The sequence below is a fragment of the Corythoichthys intestinalis genome, chromosome 13 (assembly GCF_030265065.1).
Source record: "Corythoichthys intestinalis isolate RoL2023-P3 chromosome 13, ASM3026506v1, whole genome shotgun sequence".
In the NCBI taxonomy this organism is placed as follows: Eukaryota; Metazoa; Chordata; class Actinopteri; order Syngnathiformes; family Syngnathidae; genus Corythoichthys; species Corythoichthys intestinalis.
Window position 1 is genome coordinate 2,426,383 of NC_080407.1, and position 18,696 is coordinate 2,445,078.

The following is an 18,696-nucleotide window of genomic DNA, read 5'->3' on the forward strand; positions in this document are numbered from 1 at the left end:
AAACAATTGCTAATAACCTGACTTTTATTCAATTGGTTTCAGAAATGGCTCATATGAAAGCTGAGCCCCTCCCAAATGATGTTGAATGTACAAAAATATATTTGTTTCACTGAAAAAAATATTTATCATTTAATGAAGACATAAAGGTCAAATTTTGGCAAGACAAAAGTTCTGTCGCCTCCAGAAAGTAGTGTGAAAATTGAACCAAAAATGTGCTGTGAGATCCAAATTTAATATTTTGTATAACTTCCATGGGCTTGACGGACTGCATCCATGCGGATTCATACAATTTATTAATAAAGTCATCAGGAACATTAAAAGAAAGCAGTTTTGCACGCCTCCAGAGTTCATCAACATTCTTCGGTTTCGTCTTCCATGCTTCCTCTTTCATCCTACCCCAGACATGCTCAATGATATTCATGCCTGGTGACTGGGCTGGCCAGTCCTGGAGGATCTTGATCTTCTTTGCCTTGAGGAACTTTGAGGTAGAGATTGAAGTATGCGATGGAGCAGCAGAACTTGTCCCTTTTTATAGTTAGGAATGTAAGAGGCAGCTAAGATTTGTTGATATTTCAGACTATTTATGTTGCCTTCCACCCTGCAGACAAAATGAATAAGCTACAAGACTTTTGTCAGGGACTGTATGAGCAAATGCCATTTTCGTGCCAAATTTAGTGGGTGGCGGCTTATAGACAGGTGCGCCTTATAGTGTGAAAATTACGGTCGTATATCTTCAAATGCACTCCCTTTAAGGACAACGCACAGCCTCATTACCGAGACCGCGCATGTTGGACTTTTATCCGAGGCAGCTGGTTCTAAATTCGGCCTCATTTGGAACGCCACATTACCTCACGGGCGGCCTCTTTGGGATTCTGCCTCTGCGGTCTGGCCTAGCCTCTGTCTCGTGCCTTCTAATTGCCTGTTCAATATACAACTTGCGGGCATCGCATTAATCCTAGCTGAGCTCCAGCACTTTTACGTGTGTTCTTATTCACTGACCTAAATCACAATTAAAATTGCCGATGAAAACAGTTGAATGCATACATGATGATCCCTCATTTGGTCATTCTTTTCGCTTTAAGTAGTTGAAAGTGGATCGATATTGGACAAATAATAAACTCAAACAGTATGAAGACTCATGTTATGCCTCTTGGTTGTATTGCAGTGGCAAACGTTGAAAAAAAAAAGATGTCCCTTTTAATTAAACCTTAGGGAAAGAGTTGTGCTTCATATTAATTAGTTTTTCCCCCCATAATTTTGTCACCGCCATCAGGGGGGAGCGTACTTCTTTTGTTTTGCTTTTATTACAGCAGCTCTACTTTGTTTTGCCCCAACAAATGTGTGGGGCATTTCTTTCAGTTGAATGTGGAAACGCGCTCATTTGAATCCTCTTGGATGGAAGATGAGGTGAATTGGAATGCCCACACGGGGGGAAAAGGAGGAAATTTTATACCATTTTTGTTCTTACCAGGGCCGGCCCAGGCCATTTGGGGGCCCTAAGCAAAAAAATGCAAAGGGGCCCATATTTTTGGCCCATCATTTTGTCACAGTGTACTGTGAAACCCATACATGCAATCCAACCCATACGTCCTTATTTTGTATGTTAATCAGATTTTGTTGCACTGCATACTTCAAACTTCGCACCCCAAATGATTGTCAGTACTTACAGTAGATAGCACCAAACCTTTTTCTAAAAGAGAAAAGAAAGAAGTTAAGGAAGAACTTTTATTTTTTTTTAAGCTTGTAATCAAGTATCAGAACTCACAAAAGTCAAATAAAGCAAACTGCAGTAAACAAAATAGAATATAAATTAAACAATTGCCAGATTGGGGGCCCCCTAGTGGTCAGGGGCCCTAAGCAGCTGCATAGTCTGCGTATAGGCTGGCCCGGCCCTGGTTCTTACTTTATCATCTCAACAACATTCACACTTAATTCATCACTTAGTGGATTTCCACTTTAATTTTCATGTTTCTTGTGGGATTTAAACTGACAACCACCTGATCCAACTTAGCACGTGCTACTAAAACAAAACAAAATGTAATAGTGTACAGTATAACTACTGTAAAAATAGATGACTCTGCCATTATATATATCCTGTGTACATGTGCGATGAGCTCATAATACAGTACCATAACTATAACCTAACTAGATGAAAATTACCTTACAGTATTTCTTTATAACAACAAAATCCGTGCCAGCCCTTCTGCATTTGGTAACTGTAACATGATTTGTAATTTCGCCTCATTTTGGCCACTCAAGTGGTCTACACGCCATGTTAACACAGGCTGCACAGATAGTTTGAAATTTGTCCACTAACGATCAACGAAGTGATAAGAACAAACATGCAATCTTTTAGGTGGATCCTTTAGCATCAAAGCACATCCTAAACTTATTGTCTGCTCGATTTAAGGCGTTTGGCGAGGTAGATCCACACTGGCAATTTGAAGCTGGATGCTGTTCAAAACATTCCACTTCCAAGAATATATACAGTCATGTGAAAAAATTAGGACACTCCATTAAATATTCAGTGTTATTAGGAAATGTTCACATAGGAATAGGTAAAAAACAAAAATTAACATTGTTTTACTGATTAAACCAAATATATAAACAAAAATGCATATTCTAACTGAGGAAAAAGTCAGGACACCTAATAGCTAGTGTGACCCCCTTTGGCTGAAATACCTTCAGTAAGACGCTTTTTGTAGCCATCTACCAGTCTTTAACATCGGTCTGAAGAAAGTTTACCCCATTCCTCAATAGGGTTGGGCATCAAGCATCGATGGGAACCGGTTCCAACACGCCGATGCTTCTGGAATCGTTTGAATTTTAAAATTTCGATTCCACGTTTCGATGCCCAGACCGCCGAGCGGAAAAAAAATTGCTCGAGTTCAAAGACTGATTGTCATGTTTGTGTGCCTTCTCAGTTATTTTCCTTTCATTCCAGCACATGAATCAGCTGGATGGGCGGGGCTGCACAACACACCTGCTACGCATCAGGAGCACTTATTATTTAAGGACTCCTGTCACCATACACCAGTGTCGGACTATTGCATATGCTTGTTACCTGCCTTGCTTACCGCTGTGTGCTCATCGTCATCCTTGGTGCTTCCCGACATTCTTCGGTCGTGTTCTGGTTTGATCTCATTTACTTTTGTGCTCTTTTGGATTTTGTAGTTATAATTTTGTACTCAGTTATATTCGCGCCATCTTGCGTGCTCTCTCAGTTGTACTTTCTTCTACTCGCGTTTCCTAGCGTGCTCCCTTTGTTGTACTCATTAAATACAAAAATTTGCTCTACTGATCTCCTGGTCTGTGTTTTGGATCCACATTAATGGCTTGCCGTTCCTAACACTGATATTTAGATACAAGTTATAATTATCCCTGTTAGAAGTTCATATAATTTAAAAAAATCATCAAGAAGTTAAGACTTTAATATAAAGCATGCAATTTTTTTTTTGACCCAGCCTCTTAAAAGAGTCTGACTCGAGAATCGCTCGGAACCGGAATTGAAACGTGGAATCGGAATGGGAACCGGAATCGTTCAATTTGGAACGATGCCCAACGCTACTCCTCAACAAAGAATACTTTCAGCTGTGAGATGTTTGAGGGGTTTCTTGTATGTACAGCTGATTTCAAGTCACCCCACAGCATCTCAATGTGATTAAGGTTGTTGCTTTGACTCAGCCATTCCAGGACTCTCCATTTCTTTTCAGTCAGTCCTTGGTGGATTTACCGGTATTTTTGGCGTCATTGTGATGTTGCAGGGTCCAGTTTCGCTTCAGCTATAATTTTTTAAATCGATGATGTCACATGTTCCTGAAGAACTCTCTGATACACGATAGAATTCATGGTGGATTTTATGGTGGTGAGCTGGCCAGGTCCTGCTGTAGCAAAGCATCCCCAAACCATGACACTTCGACCTCCATGTTTCACAGTTGGTATGAGGTTCTTTTCCTGGAATTGGGTTTACACCAAACATGTCCTCTGTTCTTGTGTCCGAATAGTTCAATTTTAAATTAATCTGTCCAAAGAACAGTATTCCAGAAGTCTTGGTCTTTGTCTACATTCACTCTGGCAAACTTCAGTCTGGCCTTCATCTTCTTCTTGGAGCGCAAAAGCTTCCTCCTTGCACACCTCCCGTGAAGCTTAAACTTGTGAAGTCTGTGTTTGATTGCACTTTCAGATCAACAGTAGCAAGAGCCTGCTGTAGGTCCCATGATGACATTTTAGGGATTTTGGAGATGTCTTTTAGCATCTTGCTGTCTGCTCTCGGGTTGAACTTGCTTGGACGGCCATACCTGGGCATGTTGGCAGTTGTTTTGAATGTCCTCCACTTGTAGACTATTTTCTGGGCAGTGGAATGGCGGATTTTATATTCTTTTGAGCTCATTTCAAATCCCTTACCAGACTTATAACCGTCTACAATCTTCTTTCTGAAGGCCTCGGACAACTCGTTTGATCTCACCATGGTGTTCTCTCTCACTTCAACAGTCAGTCACTGTTGAAAGTACTCTGCGTTGAGGAGTGGGGAAAACTTTTTTCAGACTGATGTCAAAGACTGATAGATGGCGACAAAAAGCATCTTCACTGAAGTTATTTCAGCCAAAGGAGGTAACACTGGCTACTAGGTGGTAGGGTGTCCTAACTTTTTCCTCAGTAAGAATATGCATTTTTGATGATAGTGTATTTTTATTTTAATGAGTAAAACAATGTTCATTTTTGTTGTTTACCTGCAATTAAATCACTTTTTTTTCCAGAGATAAAAAAAACAAACCAAGATCAGATATTGACATATGATCACTTCTTAATAAAGAACTGAATATTTAATGGGGTGGGTTAATTTTTTTCACATGACTTCTATAGGCAATTTCAGGAGTTCACACAACCAAGGACAGCACAGAAGGTCCCCAAATCTAATCGATGTCTTGCTGAATCCATTTTTGGAGATTCCGTGGGTTCCTCCTCATTTTTTTTTTTTAACAATCATTTAATATGTTTTGCTTTTGGATGGCATCATTTTAATATTTTTGTTCTTTTGTCTCATTATAAAGCCAACCAGTGACATTTTTGTGTCTCACCTCCCATCAGGAAAAGTAGACCAGCCACATACTGCATGAGTCCTCGGTCCCAGCAGCAACCGAGCACGCCGATGATCCAGCCGAACAAGATGATGGCCACCGCCATGCCCATGAACCCTGCCGTCATACGCCGCAAATCTGAAGACAGACCGGAGGAGAAATGTGGTCAGCTCTCAAAGTCACTTGACGGTAAGTTGACTCGCTGTAAACGCATTAGTGAAATGACCAGACCATTGAACAAATCAAGAAGAGAAATATGCTTTTGGCCAACTTTGAAGCTGAAGTTACCATAAATCTTAAGGATTAGGAGCTCAGAGTTTGGAAAAATGTAAATCGGCTTAAACCTTTGCGAGATGGCAACATTTTAACTAGGGCTGTCAAACAATTAAAATTTTTAATCGAGTTAATCACTGCTTAAAAATTAATTAATCATAATTAATCGCAATTCAAACCATCTATAAAATGTGCCATATTTTTCTGTAATTTTTTGTTGGAATGGAAAGATAAGACACAAGACGGATATATACATTCAACATACTGTACATAAGTACTGTATTTGTTTATTGTAACAATAAATCAGCAAGATGGCATTAACATTAACATTCTGTTAAAGCGATCGATGGATAGAAAGACTTGTAGTTCTTAAAAGATAAATGTTAGTACCAGTTATAGATACAGTGGGGAGAACAAGTATTTGATACACTGCCAATGTGGCAGTGTATCAAATACTTGTTCTCCCCACTGTATTTTATATTAAAACTAGGGCTGTCAAAGGATTACAATTTTTAATCGAGTTAATCACAGCTTAAAAATTAATTAATCGTAATTAATCGCAATTCAAACCATCTATAAAATGTGCCATATTTTTCCGTAATTTTTTGTTGGAATGGAAAGATAAGACACAAGACGGATATATACATTCAACATACTGTACATAAGTACTGTATTTGTTTATTGTAACCATAAATCAGCAAGGTGGCATTAACATTAACATTTTGTTAAAGCGATCCATGGAAAGAAAGACTTGTAGTTCTTAAAAGATAAATGTTAGTACAAGTTATAGATATTTTATATTAAAACTAGGGCTGTCAAAGGATTACAATTTTTAATCGAGTTAATCACAGCTTAAAAATTTATTAAACGTAATTAATCGCAATTCAAACCACCTATAAAATATGCCATATTTTTCAGTAAATTATTGTTGGAATGGAAAGATAAGACACAAGACAGATATATTCATTCAACATACTGTACATGAGTACTGTATTTGTTTATTATAACAATAAATCAACAAGATGGCATTAACATTATTAACATTCTGTTAAAGCGATCCATGGATAGAAAGACTTGTAGTTCTTAAAAGATAAATGTGAGTACAAGTTATAGATATTTTATATTAAAACCCCTCTTAATGTTTTCGTTTTAATAAAATTTGTAAAATTTTCAATCAAAAAAATAAACTAGTAGTTCACCATTGTTGATGTCAATAATTACACAATTCACATGGTGCTTAAACCCATAAAATCAGTCGCACCCAAGCGCCAACAGAGGGAGACAAAACACACAAGTAACAAGTGGCCATGACACTGCTGTCCAGAGGTTGCGCTAGACTTTTTCGTTGTCTGTCATTTTGACTGACAGTGTCATAAAAATCCGGTCATAATCTATTTTTACCCGTCACTTACATTTTTAAAATGATAATAATGACATATTCAATAGTATTTAGTTTGCATTCATTTTTAATTAATATTCTGTCCGAACAAGCTTAACAAGAGGCAAACAGACAGCGGAGTGCACCAATCAGCGACGGGCAGACGTGCCGTTACCAAAGCAACGAGGGCAGGACGAGGGACTTGCGCGCGGAAGTAAACATACGAGGAGAACGGACTTTATTCAACATGGCTAGCGCGAGACAGACTGTTGTCAGTGTCTCGTGTCGATGTGTTTTACATCATTTAAAACGGAATTTGCCGCGGATTGGAACATATTCTCGGCTCTTCCGCCATCCGTGTTGTTGTAGAGACGACTTTCGGCGCGCAAGAGTGACGTTGCTCGTGAAGAACACGTCACGCAAATAAACAAATCTGATTTGTCGATTGATTTTGTATCTACTCGAGAGGCTATGTCCCAGACTTGTCTCTCAGTGTTTGAAAAATACAGGGAGAACAGTCTGGCCGTGCTAGGCAAACACTCAGTTGCCTTGACATTTTTCCGAGTAAGGCCAACGACGTAATGCATCAAGAGAGACAATAGCTAATTAATATGCTCACTTGCCGCCTCCCTGTGGTCTGGGGTGTGAATTGCAGCCTGTCAAAATGACACATGGACTTCAGTTTTTTCCGTCACCGTTTTAAAAAACCGGTCAACGACGGAAAATATTCGGTTAACGCGACCCCTGCTGCTGTCATTTTAATGTTTGAACGGGGCATGTGCGTTAATTGCGTCAAATATTTTAACGTGATTAATTTTAAAAATTAATTACCGCCCGTTAACGCGATAATTTTGACAGCCCTAATTAAAACCCCTCTTAATGTTTTCGTTTTAATAAAATTTGTAAAATTTTCAATCAAAAAATAAACTAGTAGCTTGCCATTGTTGATGTCAATAATTACACAATGTTCATTGTGAAACAGGCTGAAACTTGTGTCAGGCTGAAACCCATAAAAATCAGTCGCACCCAAGCGTCAGCAGAGGGCGACAAAACACAAAAAAAAACAAGTAACAAGTAGACATGACACTGCTCTCATTTTAATCTGTTTGATCGGGGCATGTGCGTTAATTGCGTGAAATATTTTAATGTGAATAATTACCGCCCGTTAACGTGATAATTTTGACAGCCCTAATTTTAACAGATCAAGTTGATCTACAGTACTTCTAGATTCTACAACGACATTTACTCCTACTAATTTGGGTTGTTCCTATTTCCTCTTTGAAACAACTAAGCCAAAACAGTGGCATCCACGTTCGTCTCAATTAATGTGGAGACTCTTCTGTTCTTGCGGTTTCTTTTTTAAACCTCGGTTTTACTGTCCCGCTCTTGGCAATGTATACAGTGTGAGGTTTTAGAAGGCAAATTGCTTGCAGATGGAGGTCAGCAGAAGTCACATTAGGCCTTAGATATTCATTCCAACGGCACATTTATAAATGTAAGTCTGTATTGCGGCGACCACAAGGACAGCAGCGTGCGCACCAGGGGGCTAATGACAGGGCTCGAACTACGAAGGCAACGTCGAAGAAGGGAGTAAAAAAGCGCTCGGAGCGTCCCGCCCGCCTTCCTCAAGTAGATTAGAATGTCATGGGTGAGCAAGTCTGCCAGGAGGTGGAAAGGCGGGGGGATGTGTGGGCGTGTTGTTGTTGTCGGCTGAAAAAGGTCAAAACATTTGCCCTGGGAGCAGAAAATGAAGAACACCGCAAGACAAACCTCCACTGGTGTTGTACACCATGCTCATGACCACCCCCCACGCTCTGTGAACTTTCTGTACCCTTGCACTACAACGACCACCGGGGTAAACATTACTGTGAATTCTCAGCTGAGGTAAACGTTTGAAACAACTGGCCAATTGACCCAGCAGCTCTTCTTTTTGATTTATTTAATCACCGGTGTTGTTAATCTTACTTGAAAAAACTAATTAATTACAGTTACAAATTACTTCTCCCAAAAAGTATTTGCGTTAGTAACTCAGTTTCCTGAACGTAAGAGTAATTAGTTACTTGGCAAAGTAAATGGTGATAATTTTCATGTTTTTTTTTTTTTTTTTTTTATAATTGGTCAGAGAAGAAAACAACAGTTGGACATGAAGTTCAAGGTGGTCTGAAAAAAGGGACCCATTGTAAACAATTTTTTCTTTGAAATATAAAGGCAACATCAAATGCATGCAAATTCGGCCAAAATAGGCTTAGGTGTTAAAGGGTTAAAGATAGATTTAAGTTAAGTTTTGCCGATTTAGGAGCATTTTAGATAAAAAGTGACTTAGGTTTGCTAGGAAGGTTCTCTACAACAGAGCCTTCCTGAGAAGTCTACTGCTTTAAGATGGCGGCTGTTTACTAACGCATCTAGTTCTTTATTGTACATGTTGCTAATGCGCCGTGTCTGTCATTTGCATCTAGTTCTGTATATACGTGATATCTACCGAAGCATCATGTGGGCGTAGTTTGTAGGCTATTGGCTACAGCAGAGGCGTCGCGTCCCATTAGGCAAACCAGGCAATTGCCTAAGGCGCCCAGCCAGCAGGGGCCCCCAGAGGGCCAACAGATTTAGCACACGCAGCTTTACTGGACTGTCGCAGTGACAAGTGCGACAGAGCCAGTGAAAGGCTTGTGTCTGAGTTCCCTGAAGGGGCCCCTTGACTCGTTTTACACCCCCCCCCCTCCATCACGTGACTCAGAGTGAGTGGCGATTTGGCTTTTTTTTAATTGGCGTATATCCAAAATGAAAAGAAGTTATTCTTCTGGAAGCGACAAAAGAAAGAAAAAAAAAAGCAGAAGAAGAGAAAAGGAAGCAAGACAGCCGTGAGTGTACTATGTTACTGTAGTTTTATGTCCTAACGTAGTAGAAGCCGGGCACTTTGAGTGTCCTAAAAAGCACTCTATGAGACCGAGGCGTCATTATACTCTTATTAAATATGCTATTGCTCCAAGTCCAACTGTTACTTGCACACGCTCGAAGGGCCCCATGTTGCTTGTTGCCTGGGGCCCCCGGGGACCCTTGGTACGCTTCTGGGATACAGTCAGGTATTATTGGAGCCACCTAGCATAGTAGCATCACGTTTGCAACGGCGTCACACTCCCTTGCACCCTCCCCACTCCTGCTCTGCTCTCTCGTCTCCGTGAGTCCATCTTTTAGACTATTCTCGCGTCAGTCAACCAACATCATAACTAAAGATGCCGATCGATCGGGTCCGATCACGTCATTTTCAAAGTATGGGAATCGGCAAAAAAACATCGGACATGCCTTTTTTAATATATATCTGTATATATTTTTTAATTGTTTTCTAATTGTATTTAACGTTACAGACAAAATGTCTTACACTCATCCAGAGTCTTTAGATTTGGCTTAATGTAGGGCTATCAAATTTATCGCGTTAATGGTGGTAATAACATTACAATATTTAACGCAAGTGCTGCACTATTCACTCATGCATTGTCGCGTTCAATCTATAATGGCACCGTTTTACGTATACGTAGAGGTAAAAGGCAACGTCAAATAAGTAGAGAGAATTTTGGCAGCCTTTGAAGCCTTTTATAAATTGGCTAAAGCCTTACATTCCCTCTTTCAACAATTAGAAATATTGTGGGAAGCAACGTGGGGAAGTAAGATAGTAGTTGATCTTTTTCTGAACACCATGTGTTATTTTCCAACGCAGAGAAGATATATCAATTGGTACCACTATGCACAGTCATGGTTGCACTTCCCATCATGCATTGGGGCAGAACAGTTAAATGGCTACAGTATCATTTACTGAAAGCTCAACAAATACACTAGATGGCAATATTTAGTCACAATATACAAAGTCACATTTATCCTTTAAGAATTACAAGTCTTTCTATCCGTGGATCCCTCTCACAGAAAGAATGTTAATAGTGTAAATGCCATCTTGAGGATTTATTGTCATAATAAACAAATACAGTACTTATGTACTGTATGTTGAATGTATATATTCGTCCGAGTTTTATTCATTTTTTTCTTAATGCATTGCCAAAATGTATATGATCGGGAAAAATTATCGGGAGTGATTGGAATTGAATCGGGAGCAAAAAAAACAAAAAAAAGTAATCGGATCGGGAAATATCGGGATCGGCAGATACTCAAACTAAAACGATCGGGATTGGATCGGGAGCAAAAAAACATGATTGGAATAACTCTAATCATAACGCATCGTAACGCACGAATTTCCCGCCTCAGTAACGGTAACGGCGTTGCCAAGATGAGAAAAGTCATTAGTTAGATTGCTCACTAATGAAGAAAATAACGCCGTTATATTCTGACGCCGTTATTAACAACAGCTTTTATTTTCCTGTGCATATTGTGTTTATGATTTATACATTGCTGAATGCCTTCAGCAGGTCAAGTGGGCAAAATGGCCCTCATTGTTAACTTTTTAGGAAGATATATGTCGAAAGTAATTTATGATCGCAGTTAAGAGAAGCAATATACAAAGCAGCTGTGTGGGCTTCCGGGTAAATGTATAGCAATTGAAGAAGAACCGTAGCTTACAATAATTGCATAAGCAGCCACTTGGGAGGAAGTGTAAAAGGAGCGTGATGTGTTAAATGACGGCGCCCCGTAGTGAGCGTGAAAAGACCAAAATCTGTCTTCCCACCGGCAATGGATTAGCCGCGTGAGACCAACCGAGGTTGCGTATCGACACGGTGCAGTGGGGATGAAAAAGCGGCACAATTTAAGCATCCATTTTCTATAGTGCTCGTCCTCGTTAGGGTGAGTCATCAAGTTGACTTCGGGAAAGAGGCGGGGGTCTTACATTGTGGTCACCCTGCAATGCAAAAGTCACTTTAACTGTAATTTTTCCTCTTAGTACAGAACATTGCAATGAACATTGTCATTTGATGGAAAATTATATACTGTATACTGCAGACCGGTTGAAACCACCAACAGAGTTGCAGTCCGATATAGGTTCTATTGTGATTCGCAAACACATTTGCATACCTGTCAAGTTGTACGGTTTCAGCGTAATTTGTACTGATTTTTAAATGTGTACCCCGTATGTCCAAAATCCTTTGTTTTTTTTTCTCCGTTCGGCAACGAGACAATGTGCGTGACTACCGTATTGGCCCGAATATAAGACGGCCCTGATTATAAGCTGACCCCCTCTTTTTCAAGACTCAAGTTTGAAAAAAAGACTTTTTGAACACTAAATTAATTTTTGTACAGAAAATAATGACAGTACATCTGAAACAAATGATTATAACAATATATTTGAGAGAAAAAGCATGTTATTTTGCCTCATTCAAATCTTAATATCTGAACATTTAAATATGTAAACCAAAGTGCAATCACATTCGTGAATGAATGGCTTCTGGTTTTTGACATGTAAATAAACCAATCTATTGTGATAAAACAACAACATTGCAATAACTGCATGAACAATAAGGGGTCGCTTTGGCCTGGGGAGTCAAGTTCAGCATTCGCTACAATGATATCTGGCGACATCTCGCGTCGTGAATGGGTATAAATGTCTAGACCCCGAATATAAGACGACCCCCACTTTTTCAGTCTTATTTCAATGCAAAAAAGAAAAAACACCGTCTCATATTCGGGCCAATACGGTATGTGTTACGTTGGTTGAATGACGTGAGAAAAGTCAGACACGGAGAGGGAAGAGTGTTTGTTGTGACGCTGTAGCAAACGCGATGCTAGGCTAGGTGGCTCCAATATTTCCTGACTGTAGCCGACAGCCTACAATCTACGCCTCGATATCACATGCATATAGAACTACATGCGAAATGACAGACTCGGCGGCGTTGGTAAACAGCTGCCATTTTAAAGCCGTAGACTTCTCAGAAAGGCTTTGTTGTAGTGAACCTTCCTAGCGACTTTTTATCTAAAATACTCCTAAATCGGCAAAATCTTGACTTGAATCTTTAAATGATGAAACAGTTTTGAAACTTTAACATGTCAAAATTAGACAGAAGGGAATTAATGCAAAAACAGGAGCAATTTTAGCAATTTTAACAACTTTAACGGTTGATTCACAACATTAAATGACTTCCAAACATAGCAAAGGTTACTATGTTTGTTTGTTTTTTTGTTTGACAAAATGAAAAAAAACACATGAAAGGTAACAGCGGTTACTTTGCCAAGTAACTAATTACTCTCACATTCAGGTAACTGAGTTACTAACTCAATTACTTTTTGGGAGAAGTAATTTGTAACAGTAATTAATTACTTTTTTAAAGTAACTTTAACAACACTGGTCATAAAGATGAAGTCTACAGAATGAAAAGTGACGAAAGCGGGGATTTTATTCTGCCAATTTATTGCCGAACACAATAAATGTTCCCTGACTCGAAGATTGCATCGGTAAGTTCATTTTATCAATTGACTTTTTTAATTTATAATTGGACACACTAACGAACTACCTTCAAGTCAAACTGAATTGCGAGCTGAAATGCAGCCATCAAAAGACATGATAGAAATTGCCAAAAGTGCTCCATCCAATTATAACAAAAGTCACTGTTAAATTTTAGTAATCATAATGTAGCTGAAGATATTGATTGCTCTTTGATTGCACCAAGTTATATGTGTTAATATTACCAATAAATTTTAAAATTATTTTAAAAATTGTGTTTTATTTTTGTTTCATATTGCACGCTACAGTGGGGCAAATAAGTATTTAGTCAACCACAAATTGTGCAAGTTCTCCTACTTGAAAACATTAGAGTGGCCTGAAATTGTCAACATGAGTAAACCTCAACCATGATAGTCAGAATGTGGGGAAAAAAAAACAGAAAATCACATTGTTTGATTTTTAAATAATTTATTTCCAAATTAGAGTGGAAAATAAGTATTTGGTCACCTACAATGCAGCAAGATTTCTGGCTGTCAAAGAGGTCTAACTTCTTCTAACGAGGTCTAACGAGGCTCCACTCGTTACCTGTATTAATGGCACCTGTTTTAAATGATTATCGGTATAAAAGACACCTGTCCACAACTTCAGTCAGTGACACTCCAAACTCCACTATGGCCAAGACCAAAGAGCTGTCGAAGGACACCAGAGACAAAATTGAAGACTGAATCTACAATAGGTAAAATGCTTGGTGTAGAGAAATCAACTGTGGGAGCAATTATTAGAAAATGGAAGACATACAAGACCACTGATAATCTCCCTCGATCTGGGGCTCCATGCAAGATCTCACCCCGTGGGGTCAAAATGATAACAAGAACAGTGAGCAAAAATCTCAGAACCACACGGGGGGACCTAGTGAATGACCTACAGAGAGCTGGGACCACAGTAACAAAGGCTACTATCAGTAACACAATGCGCCGCCAGGGACTCAAATCCTGCACTGCCAGATGTGTCCTCCTGCTGAAAAAAGTACACGTCCAGGCCCGTCTGCGGTTCGTTAGAGAGCATTTGGATGATCCAGAAGAGGACTGGGAGAATGTGTTATGGTCAGATGAAACCAAAATAGAACTTTTTGGTAGAAACACAGGTTCTCTTGCACAATTAATGTTTGACTAAATACTTAGTTGCCCCACTGTATATACAACGTTGTAAGATTAGTCACCAATTTGTAAGGGCATACGTCACTATTATTAAGATCGCCAACGGCCTCGGGGTGACAGGCATGCATATTTGTAAAGCTGCAGCCTGAGTGAACGTGCAATCGTTGGCCGGTTCGTTTTGTGAAGTCTGCAAGTCAGTCGACTCAGACCTTCAAAAAACAACCACCAGCACCCTGATTGTTCATTTCCAAAATGTCAATAAAGCTGCCAGTTTGGGAAGGAATGTCGACTCCCCCCAAAAAGTCGTTTATAGATGAGAACAATACATCATACTCAGCATGTTTTCTGACAAGAGGCGGCAAAAGCAACAACCTGCTGTTTTGTAAGGTAGGAACAAAAAGCGCTGATGTAGCACATCAATTGTCATTCACTTGATGTAAGCTGGAACAAACGCTTTTATTGTGCTAAGTTTCAAAGCCGCACAATGAAATGAAAGATTCACCAACAAACGAATCAAAGAAATAGAATGGAAAACTATCAGGGGGCCTGTCACTCGCATACTGGAATCATGGTGACCCCTGAACCTGTGAGTAAGTGTGAAAAAAGCTTTCTGACAGCCCGCTGACTAAGCAAGCTCTTCCATTTATTCACCATTTCTATACAGTTTGGGGTGGCCAAAACTCTGTTTGCACCTCTCGTCAGCAAACCCTTCAACGTCATTTGACCGGGGCGGCGCGATTGAGAAAACTTTGACAGAAGCAGACGGCGACGTGATGTACAAGGCAAATCTTCTATGAGTGGCTGCAGGTATAAACAGAGCCGATGAAACGCGGGGATTAAAAGGGATACAAGTCTCCCGGCAGCAATGTCAGCACTTTGGTGACGTGCCGAGTCGCGGAAACGCAATCAGGAAAAGGACAGAATGACAGGACCACCGGCTGAGCTGTCAGTCAGCAACTACAAGGGAGATATCTGACAGTGGACGGAAAGTGGAAGAAAACATGCTTAGTGTCGGCTTAATTTTTGCTGCTGCAGAGCATTTGTGATTCAATAGGAATACAATGTTTTAAAATGTGCAAATCTAGTCCAAAGGGTGGACAGTGTACAGTGCTGGCCAAAAGTATTGGCACCCCTGCAATTCTGTCAGATCATGCTCAATTTCTCACAAAAAATGATTGCAATTACAAATGCTTTGGTAATAATATCGTCATTTATTTTGTCTGCAATGAAAAAAAAAGACAAAATCATGATCAATTTACACTAGGGCTGCAGCTATCGAATATTTTAGTAATCGAGTAATCGACTGAAAATTCTATCGATTAATCGAGTTATCGGATAAAAATTTTTTTTCTTTAGGTAAAGAGCAATTATAAATATACATGAGAAAAAAAGACATTTAGTCCAATACTGAACCATTTTCAGTCAATCAATGTCTTTATTTTCAATGTACATTGTTGAAAACAGCCAACAATTGCATCCCAGATGTGACTAGGAAAAAAAAATCACTGCTTTCACTCAAAAACCTTCTAGATCTTATTAAAAAAAAAAAAAAAAACATATTTCTTACCTAAAAATGTATTTACGCTTGATAAGTTACAACACACATCACTTGAAAGCTACGTGTTTTTCCCATGTTTTTCAATTGAATTTCCATTTGTGTCAAGCTATTTTTAAGTTCTAGTTAAGTTTTAAGTTAGTCTAAACTGTAAACTTATTGTAAGTAACTGTAAGTTATTACTGTAGTAAAAAGGTCAGGGGAAAACTATCAGAAAGACTTAAAGACACGGCTACTAATATACTTTGGTGTATTGTGTAATATTTGATGTTACTAATGATTTAATGTGTATAGTCAATAACTGTCCAGTCTACATTTTGAGTTCCACAACAATTCTGTTTTATTGTGTTATGTATATATTAGGCATAAGGTGTACATTTAACTAGGGCTGTCAAACAATTAAAATTTTTAATCGAGTTAATCACAGCTTAAAAATTAATTAATCTTAATTCATCGCAATTTAAACCATCTCTAAAACATGCCATATTTTTCTGTAAATTATTGTTGGAATGGAAGGATAAGACAAGACGGATATATACATTTAACATACTGTACATAAGTACTGTATTTGTTTATTATAACAATAAATCCACAAGATGGCATTAACTTTATTAACATTCTTTCTGTGAAAGGGATCCACGGATAGAAAAACTTGTAATTCTTATAGGATAAATGTGAGTTTGTGTATTATGACTAAATATTGCCATCTAGTGTATTTGTTGAGCTTTCAGTAAATGATACTGTAGCGACTTAACTGTTTTGCCCAAATGCATGATGGGAAGTGGTGCAACCATGACTGTGTGTGGTGGCTGCAAATGCTATATCTTTTCTGCGTAGGGTACACTACAGGGTGTTAAGAAAAAGATCAACTCCTGTCATTCTTCCCCATGTCGCTTCCCACAATATTTATAGTTGCTGTGGGAGAGATGACAAAGCTTTTGCCAATTAAAAGCACGGCTCCAATGAATGCTTGTATCTACTCCACTCTGCCTCTTATCTCTCTATTTAAGTAAAACGGCGCCATTGTAGGCTGTTTACGGCAATGCGTGAATGAGTCGTACCGCGAATGCGTTAATTGCGATAAATATTTTCACGTGATTATTAAAAAAAAAAAAATTAGCGCCCGTTAACGTGATAAATTTGACAGCCTACATTTAACGGAACAAAATGAATGCATTCATTTGGGAAGAAATGCATAACTGATGCCACAACAATCTAACGATATACTGGCAAGCGGGGTGGCCAGTGGGGTGGACAACCATTTATAGGGGTGGCCGTGGCCACCCCCTGGTGGCGCCACTGAGTAACAGGTGCTGTTAATTACACAAATTAGAGAAGCATCACTTGTTTTTTTAAAGGGTGCCAATACTTTTGTCCGGCCCATTTTTGGAGTTTTGCGTAAAATGATAATGATTAGATTTGTGTTTTTTCATTCATTGAAGGCAAAATAAATGAAGATATTACTCCCAAAGCATTTGTAATTGCAATCATTTTCTGAGAGAAATTGTGCACTATCTGACAGAATTGCAGGGGTGGCAATACTTTTGGCCAGCACCGGCTGTCTTCATGAAGTATTTATTGTACAAGCACCTGACAACCAAAATTGCTTCCCTAGATCTTAGAAATGAAGCAGCTGAATCTATTCTGACTGTTCTCTCAAAGCAGGAATAATACTCACAGGCAGTTTTCACATATAAATTGCACACTGATGGCAATTATGTTCCAGCTCACAATCGATGCCACCCACTTGTCTCGAAACCATGAGCAGCCTATTTCACTCGGAAAGTAATTAAGACCTGCGAGAGCGTTTTTGACGTCTCCTGGTGCGAATGAAACTCCGGAAAAATGGCTGTATTTCTCAACACTTCAGCCAGCAGGCACAAATATGATGCATTCTACTTTCAGTCCCTCCCTTTGGGTTGTCCATTTCGCAGACTAGAAAGCCGCTAGAGAACTCTAAGGAGGCCTGAAGTAACATTTTTGCAATATTTTGCAATTCTCCCGCTTGATGATTTAGCCAGAAAGACGTCGCCAGACCAAAAGGCAAACGTAAAGCAAAAGCAGACAGACAGAGCCGTGTGAGAGTTGTGCGTGTGTGTGGGTAAACCTGAAGCGCTATGCGAAGATAAGGTGAGTCACACTGAATAACCACTCCGTTTCCAGTTCACTGTTCCCGCTGAGATGGTGTTCACGCTTGCTGCTTTCACTTATTTTAATTTTTTTTTGCCGGAGACGTGACGGATGCTCTGCTCCCCAGAAGCAGTGACGAGCCATTTCTTGTCGATTCACTAAACAAATGCAGCAACATATTGACTATGCAGCAAGGGTTTAGGTTTGCTCTCAGCTAGTGCTGCAACGATTAATCGATTAACTCGAGTATTCCATTAGAAAAAAAATATTCAAATTAAATTTTTCCAAAAAAAAGTTGCATTTCCTCTTCTTTCAAAAAGAAGGAAAATGGTTCAAAACGAGTCAGAAAAGCAACAACCGGTGATGAGGGAGCTGCAGCGATCAGGCTAACGGGCAGGACCGGGTGCAGCAGGAGGCTAGCGCCGCAGCAGCTAGCCAGGTTCATGGACAGCCAGCCAAGCTGGGGCAGGAGGCTGCTACCGTGGCAGCAGCTAGTCAGGTTCAGCGCCACCCGGAGTGGGGGCTAGCTACAGTGCCAACACTCAGCCAGGTGGACCACCAATAGCCGGAGCAAGAGGCCAGTACCCTTATGGGAAATTCGCGTTTGGGCTGCACAATTTGTAGGGCGTTGAGAACTTTGGGGCCAGAGAAGACGAGGGGAGTTACCTCGCAAAAGAATGGGTTTGTGTTATTTATTGTAATCTCTCAAATTAGACTGTACGTTACTGTAAGTCCCACCTGTGGTTATG

General features: G+C 39.6%; 1 protein-coding gene across 1 annotated transcript in view; it reads right to left on the minus strand.

Moving 5' to 3' along the window:
- The window catches only part of tmem178bb (transmembrane protein 178Bb), a 142,552-nt gene that overhangs the window by 2,768 nt on the left and 121,088 nt on the right, over positions 1–18,696 (minus strand). The window contains exon 4 of the mRNA XM_057853597.1: positions 5,079–5,216. Within this exon, the coding sequence (XP_057709580.1) occupies positions 5,079–5,216 (138 nt within the window). The remainder of the gene's footprint in view (positions 1–5,078; positions 5,217–18,696) is intronic.